General features: G+C 49.1%; 1 protein-coding gene across 1 annotated transcript in view; it reads left to right on the top strand.

Moving 5' to 3' along the window:
* The window catches only part of ADGRD1 (adhesion G protein-coupled receptor D1), a 124,676-nt gene that overhangs the window by 95,205 nt on the left and 10,721 nt on the right, over positions 1-18,750 (top strand). Inside the window, exon 21 of the mRNA XM_036393616.2 lies at positions 738-829. Within this exon, the coding sequence (XP_036249509.2) occupies positions 738-829 (92 nt within the window). The remainder of the gene's footprint in view (positions 1-737; positions 830-18,750) is intronic.

Genomic DNA, 18,750 nt, shown 5'->3' with positions numbered 1-18,750 from the left:
TATTGGTTTACAATCAGGGTATTGGTTTACACTCAGGGTACTGATTGACAGTCAGGGTATTGATTGACAGTCTGAGTATTGATTTACACTCAGGGTATTGGTTTACACTCAGGGTATTGATCTACACTCAGGGTATTGATTTACAATCAGGGTATTGGTTTACACTCAGGGTGTTGGTTTACACTCCGGGTACTGATCTACACTCCGGGTACTGATCTACACTCAGGGTATTGGTTTACACTCAGGGTATTGATCTACACTCAGGGTATTGATTTACAATCAGGGTATTGGTTTACACTCAGGGTGTTGGTTTACACTCCGGGTACTGATCTACACTCCGGGTACTGATCTACACTCAGGGTATTGGTTTACACTCAGGGTACTGATCTACACTCAGGGTATTGATCTGCACTCAGGGTATTGGTTTACACTCCGGGTACTGATCTACACTCCAGGTACTGATCTACACTCAGGGTATTGATCTACAATCGGGGTATTGGTTTACACTCCAGGTACTGATTTGTGTGTGGGGATCCTGAGCACCTTGGCTGTGGGCAATGCACCCATCCAGGTGTCCTGATCAGGCAGGGGCGCTGCTGAGGGAAGGGGAAAGGCTGTGGGGGCGGGAATCGCTGACACCAGCACAGGAGGCTCCTGTTTGCTGCTGGGCTGGTACCACACCCTCCCAGGGCAGCCTCCCCTGGGACTCCTGACCAAGGCTGTTCCTCCTCCTCCAGGTCAACATTGGCATCCTCATTGCTGTCACAAGAGTCATCTCCAGGATCAGCGCAGACAACTACAAGGTCCATGGAGATGCTAATGCCTTCAAGTAAGTTTTTCTCATTGAAATTATAGCACCAATCTCCCAGAAGCAGTGTTACACCATGGGCTGCTCCCAGAGCACTGACACCACCCCTCCTCAGAGAGCCAGCACTGGCGCTGGTGTGCTGCCCTTGAATGCAGCCAGTTAACCTGTGTTTATTAAAGCTGCTTGCTGCACGGGTGAAACCTGTGGCTCAGAGGAGCTGAAGTGTTCCCCTGCCTATTGCAGGTTCCAGCATTTGCTGTTTCATTATTTTCCCTTTTGTAAATGGAGACTTTCCTCTTCCTGCTATGGTCAAAAGCTGAATTTCCCAGAGCATCATCAATCTCTACTAGGTTATTGCAATTCTTCTGCTTCTTCTGAGCACAGACCTTGTTTCTAGCCCCAGTTCAGTATAATATTTAGGCATATGCTTATCTTTAAGATTCTCTTGACATTACAAAGCACACAGGCTTACACTGGATTCAAATGTGTGCCTAAATTCAAGCAGATCTTTATATCACAGTGCCTGGAGCCTCTTGGGGTGGTGGCCTCTGGGAGTGAGTCATCTTTGAAACAGCACTAGCGAGTCTGGAGGGGAAATGTAAGGCACACACAGAGATTCCTCTGAATGTACAAGGACAAATTCTGGTCTCTGAAATATATATAGAGATACCACGTGTGTAGCTAAGAAGATAATTTATTATATCAGGGCTAAATTAAGGTGTTGAATATTCTATTTTGTGTCTCCTAAAGAAGCTTTAGTCCAAATAAAGAAATGACACTGTATATAAAGAAAAGAATATGGAACTTAGATAGAAGGAAAATGTGATGATGGTTTGTGTTTAATGTTTCTGAGGCACAGGTTATTGTATGATAAGGATTTGGTGCCACTGTTCTGAAATGGTATCATAAAAAACAATTTTTATGCTTGGATTACTTCTGTAATTTTGATATTGTCATTAGGTTTTAAATGTTGGTGACAGTTACCTAATTGAAGTTAGTTTACTTATTGCACACTTATCCAACAGGAAAAGAAAAACAGTAAATAAGTCTACACAAAAATCAATAAGATAATTACACTGTAGTGAAATGAGAAGCCTGGGAATTAAAATGACTGTTTCAGGTTTGGCTGAGCTCCTGTGACCTTCAGAAATATGAAGGAAATATAGAAACTTAGGAAGCAAATAATTGTATATGGTCAATGCCCATTTCTATGCACTGTTAGAAATATGAAGACAAAGACGCATCTCCATAAGGACAGGAGAGCTCCAGAGGTTGCTCCATGTATTTGGATATTTTACTGTATTTCAAGAAGTGGATTCAATACACACTGTACCCTGCACACTAACACACATTATTTTTTTAAACTGTGTGTGTGCACATAAGTAAATTGATTTATGAATGATTGGTCGAGGAGCATTAATGAGGAACATATGTTCTTAGCCCAAACATTATCAGCTGTAGATTTGGAATGGGGTAACTCTGTTCTGCAAATGAGACTCCTCCTGGTTCCCTGGCTGAGAGATGCTCTTTGTGCCGAGTCATTTCCACATTACAGGTTCAGGATTTGACCTAACAAAAGTTACAGGGAGAAAAGTGGAGAAAAATTATTACCAGAGGGTTGATGCATCTGAAAACTTGAACCATTAAGTTACTAAGTGGAAATATGCTCTTACAGAACAGCTTTCCTCACAGAAATAAATTAAGTCAACAAAATACAATAGAAGGTAAATAGAACTTAGAGAATAGTTCTTCTGTACATATCATTAAAGAAGCGGGTCCTCAAAGAAAGTTTGAAAAGAGAAGTGCATAAATACATGTTCAAATCAGATCCTGATTTAACACAGCAGCGAGGCATGATGAAGTAGAGTTTTATGTTCAGAGGATGTCATGGGGAAAATAACTGGTCTGTTGGAAAAAAAGATAATTATAAAGCCTTTATAGCACAGAGTTTACATGCTAGTATGAAATCCTTGTGTGTATTTTCCAAGAAACAAGAGAACCCAGCAGAGCAGGGCTCTGATCTGGCAGTGAGCTGCTGGGACAGCAGGGACAGCAGGGACAGCAGGTTGGACAGACAGCAGGACAGACAGCCGGGACAGCAGGACAGACAGCAGGACAGACAGCTTCCCAGCTGGGACAGCAGGACAGACAGCAGGGACAGCAGGACAGACAGCTTCCCAGCTGGGACAGCAGGACAGACAGCAGGTTGGACAGCAGGACAGACAGCTTCCCAGCAGGGACAGCAGGGACAGCAGGTTGGACAGACAGCAGGACAGACAGCCGGGACAGCAGGACAGACAGCAGGACAGACAGCAGGGACAGCAGGACAGACAGCAGGTTGGACAGCAGGACAGACAGCTTCCCAGCTGGGACAGCAGGACAGACAGCAGGACAGACAACTTCCCAGCTGGGACAGCAGGACAGACAGCAGGGACAGCAGGACAGACAGCAGGACAGACAGCAGGTTGGACAGCAGGACAGACAGCTTCCCAGCTGGGACAGCAGGACAGACAGCAGGTTGGACAGCAGGACAGACAGCAGGTTGGACAGCAGGACAGACAGCTTCCCAGCTGGGACAGCAGGACAGACAGCAGGTTGGACAGCAGGACAGACAGCTTCCCAGCAGGGTCACCCCTGCAGTGACCATGAGCTGGGGGCCTGGCAGCACTGACCGAAGGGGCTGTGGCTGGAGCTCCAGGAGGTGCCAGTGCCACCTCTGTCCCTGGTGGCTCAGGCCAGCACACACCTCAGTCTGGGAGCACCTGGCTGAGTGGCCTCACACTTGTGGACGTTCCCGAGTTCAAGCCCAAACCCAAGCAGAAATCCCAGCCTGCAGGTGCCACAGCACAGGCCCCTCCTCAGGCTCGCCTCTGGCCAGGCTCTGCTGCCAAAGGAAAACTTTAATGCCACTGACAAGGACTAAACTCCACTGCTGCTGGCAGAGGAGCTGCCCTGGCTCTGTGTCCCCTGAACGCCTGGGCCCAGTCAAGCTGACACCACGGCCTGGGCTCCTGGTCCTTGCTGCTGGCTCCTGCTGCAGCTGCTGGCCTCTGCTGAATGTTCCTCTCACGTGCCCTAAAAGCTCTGATTTCTCCCCAGTGGCAGAGGGAAGCCCAGGCTGTGCTCAGGCACCATCTCTGCACGTCTCAATCCAGGCGTGGTGGCTCAGCCCTCGCCTGAGCAGAGATCACCTCAGGAAATCCTGACAACAGAGACACATTTTGGGCGTGATGGGACCAGCTAGAAAGGGAGTTTATTGCTGGAGAAATGCTGCTGCTGGAGCATGTTTACTTTCTGAAAAATTAAGTTACTTGGCAATGCAAGTGGATATTACCAACAAGGCTTGTTTCTCTTGGCAACAAGCAGCAATAAACTGATGTAATTATTTAGAGTAATTGTTCCTGATTTTCCATGTGGCAGCAGGTCCCCTCAAATGCTGACTCAAACGTGACTGCAGAATGTGCACCAGGGTGAGCCAGTGCTCTGCTTGGAAGGCAGCAGCTGGCAAACCTCAGGTTTAAAAGCCAAAACAGAAAAGAAAGTTGCGAACAAAATTCCTTTTAGTGTCCAAAAATGAATTTATTATTCATCTTCCCCGTTCCCATTTCCCCCAGAACAAAGTGCAGCTCCTGGCTTGTTGGTCTCTTCAGGTTCAGATGCTGCTTGTCACAGAGGAGACATCAGAGCCCATCCTGCTGAACATCCTGCTCTGCTCTCACTGCCACTGCTGTGCTCCTTTGTTTGTTTAAAGTAAATAAAAACAGTGCCCCTGAAAGGAATTTAGGATGCAACATAAAAGACTAAGCTTTAATGATACATAAACTGCAAAATACCAAGTAATTTAAGGCAAAATGAATACAATTAAACACTTTATGGTCAGAGACACTAATTAAAGCATGATAGACTCCTGTGACAGTCTGAATAGTAAGTATTTGGTCACTATAGTAATTTTCCTATGTGTGTGAAAATAGCTACTTTTTTAGTGTCTGAAACTTTAATTCTGCAGGACCAGTTTACTGGAAAGAGCTGAGCAAAGAATTATTATAATCTCCTTTTATTACTTGAATTTACTTTAGATCATGTTTTTGTGTTGTTTTTGAAGCATATTGAACACATGTGGAATATGAACTTTTCCTTTAGTTGTCATTATTATTCTTGGACCTTTTATCAGAGGATTAGCTATTGATTCTCAGCAAAATAATTTTGAGCAATAATCCAGTTGTGGCTTAATGAGAATGTCTTGCATCCAGGGAACAGATTTTCTGCCAAAAAGCTGATTTGTTTTAGTTTATAGAATGCTGAATCTAATACCTTGAAATATTTAAATGCATACATACAGCATTAGTTTGAATTATCCATTCTTTTTTTAGGGACATAACTAATCATATGTTTGAGTTTAAGCAGTAGCCTCTCTAAGCTTAATGCAATTAAAGCAGATTATTTTAATGGAATTGCTCATGTGCTTGAAAAGGCACATGATTACATTTCTGAGTTAGGAACCATTGGAACTCTTTTTCTGCTGCTTCTAAAGACTTCACTCAGCTCATTCATTGACGTATAAGGGCCTAAATAAGTTTTTGGTTTTGCTTACTGCCCGCCCCTTTCGAGGTCTCATTGCTTTCTGCATGGCAGGTGACTCTTGTGTTACAGTGAGGGGGATCCCCAGTGGGACAGTGTTGGACAAGGGCGCATTTCCTTCCCCACGGGGACAGCTCTTGCCTGATCCGTTTGGCACAGGTAATAACTGGACTGAGCTCCCTGGCTGCAGGGGTTAAAGTGTAACTCAAAGAGCTGCCAGAGATGTGTTTGGCACTGGCAGACATTAACTGCACAGAGCAGGGGATGCCCAGCTTGTCTCCACTGCAGGAGTGGTTGTAGTTTAGAGCACACACACCACGTTTAGCCGGCCCCCTGTGATTTCCCAGCCAGCTCACTTGGGCATGCTGCTGTCCAGAGGAGACACTTTCATTAACTTCTCTTGAATAAACTGCCAAGTCCAACTCTTATTAAATACATTCTCACTGCTTACTCTGAAATGGTCCAATGAGTTGGAAAAATCTCTGTCTTTTTTATAAACTGTACGCTTTACTCAGTGAACCAAAAGTGATAGCTATCGTAATCATCCATGGAGAAAGCAATTACAGCAAAATCAGAAATATTTCTTTGCTTTTTACCCTATTCTTTCTCTCAATTTATTATTTTCTTCATCCCTCAAACTCAGTGAAATAGTAAAACAGTTCTCCATTGGAAAAATATGTTTTCTCTTTAGTTAAATTAATGACTGAAAATTGGAAAAAATGGCAGCATCTGTAGTGAATGGGAGCAAAAGAGGGCTCCAGGAAAATCTCAGCACAGGGAGTAAGTCATGTCAGCTGCTGTGCTAGTTCCATCTGCATTTTTAATAGATCCCAAAGCCCTGCACAGCAAACTGAAACAGAGCCTGTAGCTTTGATGCAGACCTGGTCCTCCCTTTGTTGTCTGAGAGCTGTACAGAAGTGTTTCCCCCAGTCAGGAGGGCTGTCCTGAGCAGCTCAGGTGCTGCAGACACCTGGCTCTCACAGTCAGTAATTGGCCATTCCAAAGCACTTTACAAAGGCATCGATTACACCCCTGCAGCACGGGCTGCTGTGCAGATCGCTCATGCATTTAATCCCTGATCCACTCCGTGCCACGGCTCTGCCTCGGTGTTTTACTCTGTTTATGAGCCCAGGGCTCTGCCTCGGTGTTTTACTCTGTTTATGAGCACTCCCCAGCCCTCCAGCCCTGCCACCTCCTGCCTGGGATACAAATCTGGGAGTCAGTGCTGATACCTTCGCTGCTTTATCATCAGCTGGTATTCTGAGAGCTCCAAATGTGCATTTGCTGCACTTTGTTCTTGTGATTCCATTCCTGTTTGGTGCCACTTGGTGTCCAAGGATCACTCCCAGCCGTTCATTTCCACAGAATGTTCTTGTCAATGGCAGCATTGCATGAAGCTCTCACGAGAGCTCTCCTGCCAGAGCCATCCCACAATCTCCTCCATAACTAAATTCCACCTCTTTGGGATGCCATCGGAGAATGTTTCTGGTTTTTTTATTTTTCATTTCCTTCCACAAGGAAGGTGAGGAACAAGTTACAGTCTGCAAACTCTCCTGAAAGTCTACAGGGATTCAAAATCCACAGCAACAGAAAATCCTTTCTGTGCCTTTCTGGGTGGCAGATGTTTGCAGGCAGCCCTCAGAGGCAGGGAGCACCTGCTTTTGTGTGCTCTAATGAAAAAGAAAAGAGCTTTTTCCAAGTGCTGAAGGAGAGCCATCCATTAGACACAGCAGTGTGACAGGCCAAATCTGCTTTCAGCAGCTCCTTTTCTTCCCAGTTTCTCACTGTGTGTAAGGAATCGTGCTCATTGAACGTGGCTTCAAACAGCATGAGGGATGCCCCTCCTAGACACTGTTGGAAGGAGAAGAGTTGACTGGCAACAAAGGAAATAATTAAAATGAAAGTATTAAGCAGTAACAACTAGTGAGCTGAAGTGCTACTGCCAATGATAATGTCTTCAACCTAATTAAATTTTTGGCTCATTGAATATAACAAATACAAATGCAGTTTGGGTGTCTCCTTATTAGACTCAGGGTTTTAGACTAAAAATAACATGGGTTTGAGTGTTGCCAATGAGGGTATTAATGAGGAAGTGCTAATCTTTCAGAGACCATAATGACAGTAATGGGAGTGCTTTCTTCACGGCAGATGCTGAGAGTCACAGGCTGCAGAAAGGCTCCAGGCCACGCTGTCATTGTTCAGAAGCATTTCAGGCACATTTTGGGAGGAGTATTAAAAGATTAGAAGGATGTAAAGCATAGCTGCAGAGGGGAGGCTGCCCTGCAAAAAGGGGACAAACAGGGACAAATGGGCTTAAACTGATGAAAGAGATCCAATATCTTCAAGCTTCCTGCAGTGGGAGGGGAGTTGCAAAGCAGTGGGTGTGCGTGTGTGCCTCTGAGCAGCTCTCACAGGTGTGGGACCCTGCCTGCCAGGGCCAATTCTGCTGCCAGGAGCAACAACCAGCCCTGTCTGAGCTGGGGGACACTGGGAGCCCTTCCACAGCTTGATTTTTCCTGGACTGTGTTTTTCAGAGCCAGAACTGTCCTTTGTGGGAAGAGTTTTGTGTCTGTCACTGCTCCTTAGGCAGGATTTCTTGATACTGGCTCCAAAGGAACCATGCTCTGATGCTTGTGCCTGTTTCTCTCTGTGTTAGGAAGGGCAGCAAGACAAAACAGGCACAAAATATGCAGGGAAAACGTCATCTTTAACAGGTGCTGGTTTTTCTGAGTATACAGATGAACCAATTTTTATTGGAGGTGCTTATTCATGTTTGCTTTCATATGTGGATGTCAGGAGAGAATGAGGTTTATTTAAACCTGGTTATTAAATCCCTGTGATGAAACCTTGCTGTGAACAGAACAGAATCAGTGCTGGAGGTGAAGGGGCCCTTCCAAGCCACCCTCCAGCTGTTGATCATCTTGTCTAGAAGCTTGTGCTGTGCTTCCTGACCCGTGGCTGGATCAATTCCCTGCCTCCAGCAGGGCACTGGAGACTCCACGGGCACTGGCTGCAGCTGGGACCTGTCCTCTGCAGACCTGGGGGTTCCCACCTCCATCTCATCTCCTTAAGGCAAACCAGGGCTCACACAGCCTTCAGCGAGTACAGAACGCTCTGCTGGCCCCGTGGCTGAGGTTGGATCACTCCTGGTGGGTCCTTGGTGGCACACCAGGTGCCGGGTACAGAGGAGTCAGGGTAAGGGCGTTGTCAGCAAAATGGAGCTGAGACATCTGAGAGCAGCACGTGGTGCTGTCACTGCACTGTCCCTCCTGCTGCCAGAGTTCTCTGGAGGACAGCTTGTCTCCTTCACTTCTAGAATTACAGCAACAGAAACTTTTCAGGTTTTAAAAATCTATAGCTTTGAAGTGCACATTAATTTGTTTTTTAAACGTCCTAACTGGATTTAGTTTTCTGTCTTTTAATATCAGATTTGAAGCCATGAAAGTGCTGGTGGGAGGACGGGGCTGTGAGTCACAGCTTGGTGCCTAGTTCCAGAGCAACAATTAACTGCTGCTCGTTCATCACAAATGGGACAATTCCCTGTGAACAGCAATAACCTCAAGAGTTTGCTTGAGCTGCTTCATTTGCACCCTTGGCTCCAATTTATAATGCTGGAACTCTGTGTCAGCTTTATGCAGAATAATAAGAACAAATATTACAGTTGTGGCATTGCAGAATACAAATGTTATTCAAGCATGTGCCTCGTGCAGAGCTCTGGGCAGCCTGTAAATCACTGCCCAGTCTGACACAGCCCCTAGCTAAGTGGGCTTTATGTATTTTCCCAATAAAGCAATCGGCAAATAAAATAGAATAAATGGAAAATACAGGTCATTGCAATAAAGAAAAGGTGCTCTCTTAGCATCAAAAGCACTTTTAAACTCTGAGGTGCTCTCTTCAGGCACTCAGTAAGAGGCACAGAGCTGCACTGGGCCGCCCGGGCAGTCCTGGCTCTCTTTCCTGGGCTGTGCATTTGAGACAGGGGAGCAGGCAGGGATGCAGAGCAGCCACTGCTGCAGCTGAAGCTCTCGTGAAGCACAGAAAATGACTCCTCTCCTCAGTGTGTGTGCCTGACCTTGATCCTCGCTGGTGCTGCTGCCGTTGCCATGGAAACGGGAGGAGATTGTTCTGCTGATGTCGTTGGGTAATTGAGGGTCACTGAGACTGCTGGGGTCAAGAGATCATCCTCAGAATTCAGCTCCTCGCGGGGCGGACGCTGCTCCACACAAATTCTCCTCATGATTTGACGTGGTTGCTACTTTGTCATCCTCAATTAAAATATGGGTCCCGCTGACTTTGGGTTAAAAGGCAGAAATATTTGCCAAACTGCAGATTCCCAGAGAAGGCTGCTTTTTCTGGGTGTTCTGGGCCACAGAACTTCCCAGATGTGCAGTTTGTTGCCACTTGTCAGCTAAGGAGTGGCAAATGGCTGTGTAATTGTCTGACAATTTTGAAATGTGTGTAGAACACAATCACATTTACTGGTAGAGGCCTCTGGTGATGGAGTTTTCAGTCTCTTCAGGGAGTAACTCATTCAGAAGCTTCTGTTTCTCTTAAAGACTTGGTGTTTCTTCAAGGGAAGTTTGGGAAAGGAGGAATTGGAGCCTGGGCCATTTTGGACAGGCCATGTTTTCTAGATTACCAATAATTTTTGATGCTAGCCTCCAGTCTTTCCAAAGAACCACACTTTTCTTGAAAGCTCAAACCCCAACACAATACATGGAGCACAGGGTAGGCGCTACTTCTCATTTTTAGCATATGGTGTGCCTGGTTTGACATCCCAGAGCAGGGAAAAGAACATTATTCATAGTGGGTTTTCACCACTGGCTGCAGCTTTATAACTCTTAAAAACAGGTCTGTAAACTGTGTTTCTTATAGTTATAATTAATTAAATGAAGCTAGCTCTATAACTCTTAAAAACAGGTCTGTAAACTGTGTTTCATTGTAGTTATAATTAATTAAATGAAGTTAGCTCTATGCAATCCTGTGCTTTGGACAAGTCTTGACATTTTTAGGGAAGAAAGGCCCCTTTGTCCTCCTGGTCTGGCCAGGCAGCAGAGATGTGCACTGCCACTCTGCTGCTTCCTCTGCTTCCTCCTGGCCCAGGGGCTGTTGAAAGCTCTGCCTGCTGGTGCTTTCTCTCTCTCTGAGCTGCTCTGTGTTTCTGATGCAGCCTCTCCCTTCCCTGTGTGCCCTTTCCCATCGGGGTTCCATGGCAGAGCTCCCTGCACAGCTCCTGCCCTGCAGGGAGAAGGGAGCACCAGGGGCCCTTCTGGCAATCCCTCTGTGTTACCCTGGGTCTGCCACCCCACTTCACTGCCCTGAGACCTTCCCCACGTGATAGAACAGCTATAGAGAAGATTGAGATGGCTGTAAATGAAGCAATAAGGCTAATTTTCAGAATATTGTTTCAAGATGACTTGCAGAGATGGAGCCAATTAAAAGTAGCAGGCGTTGGGCTGCTGCAGATCCATGCAGATTGGAGCCTCACACTGAGCTTGCCCCAGGACAGGGTGCAGGATGCTGTCATGGCATGGGAGAAGTGCCCTGGGACCTTGGGAAAAGCATGGACAATGGGGAAGGGGAAGATCCAGCCAGGGGTAGATGTTGGAGGAAGAGTGGATCACATCCAGCCTTCACTCACAGGCAGCATCTGACCCCCTGAGACCCGCATTTCTTTGTCCTGGAACAGACAGGGGGGCAGGTTTTTGGGGATCAGCTGCCCCAGGCAGTGACACAGGCAGTGTTCTCCCCTGTTTTTGGGGAGAAGCTGCCCCAGGCAGTGCCACAGGCAGTGTTCTCCCCTGTTTTTGGGGAGAAGCTGCCCCAGGCAGTGACACAGGCAGTGTTCTCCCCTGTTTTTGGGGATCAGCTGCCCCAGGCAGTGACACAGACGGTGTTCTCTCCTGTTTTTGGGGATCAGCTGCCCCAGGCAGTGACACAGGCAGTGTCCTCTCCTGTTTTTGGGGAGAAGCTGCCCCAGGCAGTGCCACAGGCAGTGTTCTCCCCTGTTTTTGGGGATCAGCTGCCCCAGGCAGTGACACAGGCAGTGTTCTCCCCTGTTTTTGGGGATCAGCTGCCCCAGGCAGTGACACAGACGGTGTTCTCTCCTGTTTTTGGGGATCAGCTGCCCCAGGCAGTGACACAGGCAGTGTCCTCTCCTGTTTTTGGGGAGAAGCTGCCCCAGGCAGTGACACAGACGGTGTTCTCTCCTGTTTTTGGGGATCAGCTGCCCCAGGCAGTGACACAGGCGGTGTTCTCTCCTGTTTTTGGGATCAGCTGCCCTCCTGTTTTTGGGATCAGCTGCCCTGGGCAGTGCTCTCCCCTGTTTTTGGGATCAGCTCCCACAGGCAGTGCCCTCTCCTGTTTTTGGGATAAGCTGCCCTCCTGTTTTTGGGATCAGCTGCCACAGGCAGTGCCCTCTCCTGTTTTTGGGATCAGCTCCCACAGGCAGTGCCCTCTCCTGTTTTTGGGATCAGCTCCCACAGGCAGTGCCTTTCCCTGTTTTTGGGATCAGCTCCCACAGGCAGTGCCTTTCCCTGTTTTTGGGATCAGCTGCCACAGGCAGTGCCCTCTCCTGTTTTTGGGATCAGCTCCCACAGGCAGTGCTCTCCCCTGTTTTTGGGATCAGCTCCCACAGGCAGTGCTCTCCCCTGTTTTTGGGATCAGCTGCCCCAGGCAGTGCTCTCCCCTGTTTTTGGGATAAGCTGCCCTCCTGTTTTTGGGATCAGCTGCCACAGGCAGTGCCCTCTCCTGTTTTTGGGATCAGCTCCCACAGGCAGTGCCCTCCCCTGGGCTGAGCCCCAGCTCTGTGCCAGGACAGGGATGTGCAGGATCAGAGCAGTTTCACACATGCAGAGGGCCCATGGCAGCCAAGGTTGGGTTACCCTGCTGCTCCTGTTGACTTTACACCCATATTTGTCAATGATTTCGTATCTTTGACCTAGAGACAGAACTAACACCATGACCTGCTCAACCCAGGGCTTGCTCCTGCCAAACTGGATGAAACCCAGTCCTCCTCCTCAGTTCTTGTTGTCTGGTTGTGAGAATATATTGTTGCTCTTTTGTCTTACCTTTGAGACAAACTGGCCCCTAATAATAGCATGGTATGTTAAGAAAACCCAAAAACCAAAAAAACCTACCACCCTTACCCATTAGAAAATTGCAATTTATTTTCTTTTAAAAACCCAAATGAATCCCTCCAGACTTTCTTGTCAATTTGCTTTTGTGAGACAATTAGGGAAAACCTGTAATGGAAGTGGGTAATATTTTCTTGTCTCTTTTTCCCCCCTCTTAGCTCTATAAAGTAACTCCAGAATCTTTTAGGGAAGAACCAAACACTGTGGGAAAAAGGCAAGTGAACATTTGTGTTCAAGAAAGGAATAAATCTTCACTATTGTAAGCATCAGGGCCAGTTCTTTTCCTTTTAAACTGCTTTCATTTTCCACATGATTTTCTAAGAATTTAATTATTTTGGCTTCTGGCCATGGCCATCAGCTAGCAGTCCTGGGAAATTTGTTCTGTCATCCATTTCTGGAGCCTCGTGCATTTTCAGCAGCCACATTTTTGGATTTCCAAAAAGCGTAACCCGTGACTGAAACAAAGAACCTGCCCGTTGTGTGCCCCTGGCTGTCAAAGTGTGCCCCCCTGAGTCAGAGTTTGTCCTCCAGGGCTGTCCCTGCTCACTGTGGCTGTCCAGCAGCCCTGAAGAGCTCTGGGGAGGTTTGTCCTGCATGCTCCTTTGGCAGCTGCTACGGAGAAGAGGAAGCAGCTCCTGCTGCCCTGGGGCTGCTCCCGAGGTGCCAGCGATGCTCCAGGAGAGGCAGAGCAGGAAAGGGAGCCCAGAGACACCCAGAGCTTTGAAAATAAAACCACAAACGTGCAGCAGGGCCAGTGAGGGCAGGAGCCCCAGCCCTGCAGGGATGGAGATTCCCTGGCAGCCTCTGGGTGTCCCTCGAGTGGCCCTGCAGAGGTTCCAGGGCAGGGCCCAGCCCCTCCTCATCCTCACCCGTTCATTGCCCCCCTGCCTGCCTGTGGAGCACTCTTCTGCTGTGAGAATAACTCTCGTTTCCTTCGATGACTTAATGGCAAAGTTCAGTGGGAAATGAGCTCTTACCTTGGGCTTGGGGATTGAGGAGCAGAGAATGCTGCCTCAACAGCAGTGCAATGAGAGAATTAGTACCAAAAATGCTGGAGAAAGGAACTGCAGGAAAAGGAAGGTAAAATCCCCCTGCAAGTTCTGTTTCCCTGGGGAAATCACTAACTCCTGAAATTCAGCTTGCAGTGACTTTATGTTTTAATTCTTCATGTTTGTTTTTAATAACGTGCACTAAAGACAAGGAGAAGGACATGTTTTGGTTCAGTACTTAATTTTTGGGAAGTATTTTTTTTTTTTTGTATTTTTAGAATCTGGAAGCAGTGGAAGTGACAAGGGATTTTATCTGTGGAAAGCCTCAGCAAGACAGGGATTCCTAAATCCCTGGCTAGGTGCTGAAGTCAGTGCTGCAGCCCGTGGAATTGCCTTCTCAGTGTTAAAATTCCTAAGGTAGCTCCATTTCTGGTCATGGCCTTAATTTTGTCTGGCTTGATGGGGATTTGAAGTGAGACTTGAGTTTCAGTCCCTGCTCTGCTGAATGTTTAATATAAATTCAGCAATATTAATAAAGCAAGGATTAGGAAGGACTCTCCTCTCTCAGGGAGTGCCTTGTGACTAATCTGTGGAGCTCACCTTCTCTCTCTGAGCCAGACAATATTTAATTATTCAATATATAATTGTGGGACAGGTTCAACAGGCAAGAATGAGCACCAAGCAGGGAGTCCAGACGCTTTTCTGCAGAAATGGAAAGGGCAATCCCTTGGGCAAAGCGTGATTGGAACCCAGGCTCCTGTGTCCTGGGCAAATGCTGTGTCTTCCAAAGGCAGTCTGAGATTTTTGGGAAGGATTTTTGGGAAGGATTTTTGGGAAGGATTTTTCGGAAGGTGTGTGAGAGGTGGGGCTGCTGTGGCAGCATCTGCCCTCCTGTGAGGCTCTGTGGGGAGAGGGCAGACTGTTAACACTGAGAGAAGGAGCAATTCCCCCTCCCTTCCCACTCATGGGATAAAAATCAATCTGAATTTATTTGCTGTTGCAGCCTAGAATGTTTTTTTTCTGTAGCTACAATGCTCTCATTTAGCAGCCTCTTCCTGGGTTATAAATGACACCCACAAGAAAGCAATGATCTGAAGTGACTGTAAATGGTTCTTAGTCAGATTCACACCATTATTTTGAAAGTGCAAATAACATTTGGGAAATGGGAAATGGCCTCTGCAGTTATTAGTTTTGTCTTTTTTTCCCCTTTAATTTGCTATAGTTCTGCCTAGAAATCACCCCAGATTAGGTAAGCAAGTGTGTATGTGCTGATTAAAGTACATTCCTTGTGCCAGCAGCCTGCCGGTGCAGCCAGGACAGAGGGGAGCAGGAGGAGCAGGAGGAAGGGGAGGTGCACGTGTCTTTGTGTATTTGTGTATTTGTGTATTTGCAGGGATTCGTGAGCTGCTGCTGGAGTCAGGAGCGCAGGTCAACTCCCCGTGTGTCCTTTCGGGGTGCAAGCTCTGCCCCGTGGAACAGGAGCCCTGTCAGAGCCCTGGTGCCACTCGGGGGCACCCAGAGCTGCCCTGGTGTCACTCGGGAGCACCCAGAGCTGCCCTGGTGCCACTCGGGGAGCACCCACAGCTGCCCTGGTGTCACTGGGGAGCACCCAGAGCTGCCCTGGTGTCACTCGGGAGCACCCAGAGCTGCCCTGGTGTCACTCGGGGAGCACCCAGAGCTGCCCTGGTGTCACTCGGGAGCACTCAGAGCTGCCCTGGTGTCACTGGGGAGCACCCAGAGCTGCCCTGGTGCCACTCGGGGAGCGCCCAGAGCTGCCCTGGTGCCACTCAGGGAGCGCCCAGAGCTGCCCTGGTGTCACTGGGGAGCACCCAGAGCTGCCCTGGTGTCACTGGGGAGCACCCACAGCTGCCCTGGTGCCACTCGGGGAGCACCCACAGCTGCCCTGGTGTCACTCGGGGAGCACCCAGAGCTGCCCTGGTGCCACTCGGGAGCACCCAGAGCTGCCCTGGTGTCACTCGGGGAGCACCCACAGCTGCCCTGGTGTCACTCGGGAGCACCCACAGCTGCCCTGGTGTCACTCGGGAGCACCCAGAGCTGCCCTGGTGTCACTCGGGGAGCACCCACAGCTGCTCTGGTGTCACTGGGGAGCACCCACAGCTGCCCTGGTGTCACTCGGGAGCACCCACAGCTGCCCTGGTGTCACTCGGGGAGCACCCAGAGCTGCCCTGGTGCCACTCGGGGAGCACCCTGAGCTGCCCTGGTGCCACTCGGGGAGCACCCAGAGCTGCCCTGGTGTCACTGGGGAGCACCCAGAGCTGCCCTGGTGTCACTGGGGAGCACCCTGAGCTGCCCTGGTGTCACTCGGGGAGCACCCAGAGCTGCCCTGGTGTCACTGGGGAGCACCCAGAGCTGCCCTGGTGTCACTGGGGAGCACCCAGAGCTGCCCTGGTGTCACTGGGGAGCACCCAGAGCTGCCCTGGTGTCACTGGGGAGCACCCAGAGCTGCCCTGGTGCCACTCGGGAGCACCCACAGCTGCCCTGGTGCCACTCGGGAGCACCCAGAGCTGCCCTGGTGTCACTGGGGAGCACCCAGAGCTGCCCTGGTGCCACTCGGGAGCACCCACAGCTGCCCTGGTGTCACTCGGGGAGCACCCAGAGCTGCCCTGGTGTCACTCGGGGAGCACCCAGAGCTGCCCTGGTGTCACTGGGGAGCACCCAGAGCTGCCCTGGTGTCACTGGGGAGCACCCAGAGCTGCCCTGGTGCCGCGCTACTCTCCGAGCTTTGCTGGGCCGGAGGGGCTGCGGCCTTTGGCTCTGGGGCTGAGCTGGGCCCGCTCAGCTGGGCGGCTCCGGCTCCCCAGGGCGCTCCTCACACTCAACAGGCGGGGTTTTCCTCCTGAGGAGTGCAAGGGGGCTCGCTGCTCTGAGCCAGATGGACTCAGTGGCTCTGCATCAGCCCTGGAGGTTGTTCCGTGGTTTTCGTGCCCTTTGCTGCCTCATTCCACGCGGCAGATGAGCTGTCACCATTGTTGCTCCGTTTGTCCTTCTGCTGTTGGTGGCAGCTCAGCGCTGCAGCTCTGGGCGCTGCTCCTGGGAGCGAGGAGGGAGCTGTGGGTGCCCAGGGAGCAGCAGGAGCCGCTGGGGCTGTGCTCAGGGCTCCCAGGGGCAGCACGGCCAGCCCAGACACGGGGCTGGGGGTGAAAATCCCTTTCGTTCACAGCCAGCATTGCTGCGCGTGTTCCCCAGCACCTCTCCAACTCCCAGCTGAGGAGTGAGTAAACACTGCTTGTAACAAACAGGAAACTGCGATCAAATTATTCTTTTTTCAGCCACGAGTCTGATATGTTAATCACAGGTTTGGGGATTTATTTATTTTTACATAAAACACAAAGGGTACTGCTGGAAGTGACTAGAGAGGAGCTCAAGAAACAAGAGAGAAACTTTAGTTAAAAGACCTGTCTTGTTCTGTGAATTGTGGTGAAGGAATTCTGCTTTTTTTTAGACAGTATTTCCTCCAATGATTATATAATCTTGGCTTATGAGTCTGAATTTAGTTCTTACTTCAGCAGGCATCATGACAGAAAAGTGGGTGTCAGAAGTCTTAAAAGGATTAGTGCTCCATATAGACCCAATAAAATTGATTTGTGAATTAGGGTTCCCTTCACAGAAGTAATAAAGTTTTCTCCCTGCAAGCAGAGAAATTTCTCTCTGCAAAGTGTCAGCGTGGCCGTTGTGCGCTGGTGTGAATGTGGGCAGTGTGCTCAGGGCAGGGATGGACCGAGGGACAGGGACAGGCACACTCAGTGGGGCTGTTCCACACCAGCTGCAGGCACAATGCTCTGCAGGGCCCAGCTGTGCTCCTGGACAAGTGTCCCTGCTGTCTCCAGGAACTGCAGTGATTTTGGATGATGCTGGCAATGAAAATCCCTCTCAGAGGTGCTGAAGCCTGTGCCCCTTGCACAGCTGGGGTAATTGTCCAGCTCAGAAACCTCCCTGCCCTGGTGATTGCCTTCTGCTGGGTTCAAATGCTGCCCAACAGCCTGTTCCCAGCCAGACACACAGCAGGCTGCAAAATCCTGTCTGAGCTGAAACCACAGCAACTGAAAAAAGGCCAATGAAGAAATTTGGATGGGAAAAGAGCTCTGTCAAGAAGGTTTTACTTCTCAGGAAATAGAATTCAACCCTGAGAACAGAAAAAGGGAAGGAAAACATTTTTTTTTTTTTAACTGGGGATTGAAAGGGTGAGTGGATGTTAAATGGGCAGCTTAGCAATTAATGGAGAGAGTGAATGCTGAAAAATTGATTGAGGCTTTTGGAAGGAACTGGGCTCTGGCTCTCTGCCAGAGGGGCTCAGCCATGAGTGCTCAGTGAGTGGGACAGCCCCTGAGCTGCCAGGACCTGGCACACCTGCAGGGCATTCCCTGGCACACCTGCAGGACAGCCCCTGAGCTGCCAGGACCTGGCACACCTGCAGGGCATTACCTGAGCTGCCAGGACCTGGCACACCTGCAGGGCATTACCTGGCACACCTGCAGGGCATTCCCTGGCACACCTGCAGGGCATTACCTGGGCTCCTGGAGCTCCCCAGGCCCTGCCAAAGCCCGTTTGGGTTCTGGGTGAGTGCAGCTCCATCAGCCTCTGGCAGCCCAAGGGGTTTTGGTGCAGGGTGTGAGCAGCCCCAAACCACAGCCTGAACTCACAGGTAGGCTCTATGCAGATACTCGTACCCCAAAGGCTTCTCCAGGTGCTCCAGATGTAAAAATTAAATCAGACTCTTAAGTATTTTTGTGTTTTACAGAAGTTGTCTAAGTAATGACTTTTTTTTTTTTTTTACAAAAAACCCCAAAAACAACAACTTGGCAAAATGTAATGCTAGAAAGGAGATTCTGTGCTGGGTTTGCTTTGTTCCTCATTAATTAGTTCCAGGACTGATCCTTCAGTGTGTTTAGATGCAGAGAGACAAAATCTCACCAAACTTGGTGCTATTGGACTGCAGAAAATGACAGTACCTGAGCTTTGAAAGTGCATGTGAGGAACTGTTAATTTGAGGCTGTTAATTTTGTGAGGCTGTTAATTGCCAAGGCATGAGAAGGGGCACTCGGGAGACATTTAGATGGCTGTTCTGTTTTCTGCCACATTTGGGCACAAGAAAAAAGCTTCTAGCAAGGTTTCTGAACTCCTGGTGGGGCTGAACCACAGTACCTGCAAAGTAAGCACAGCCCCTGCCCCAAATTACTGCCTTATGTCACCGGTTTTAGGGACAATATAAAGCTCCATT

This window comes from Molothrus ater, chromosome 18 (genome assembly GCF_012460135.2).
Source record: "Molothrus ater isolate BHLD 08-10-18 breed brown headed cowbird chromosome 18, BPBGC_Mater_1.1, whole genome shotgun sequence".
Lineage (NCBI taxonomy): Eukaryota > Metazoa > Chordata > Aves > Passeriformes > Icteridae > Molothrus > Molothrus ater.
This window is presented reverse-complemented; position numbering and strand designations above follow the sequence as displayed.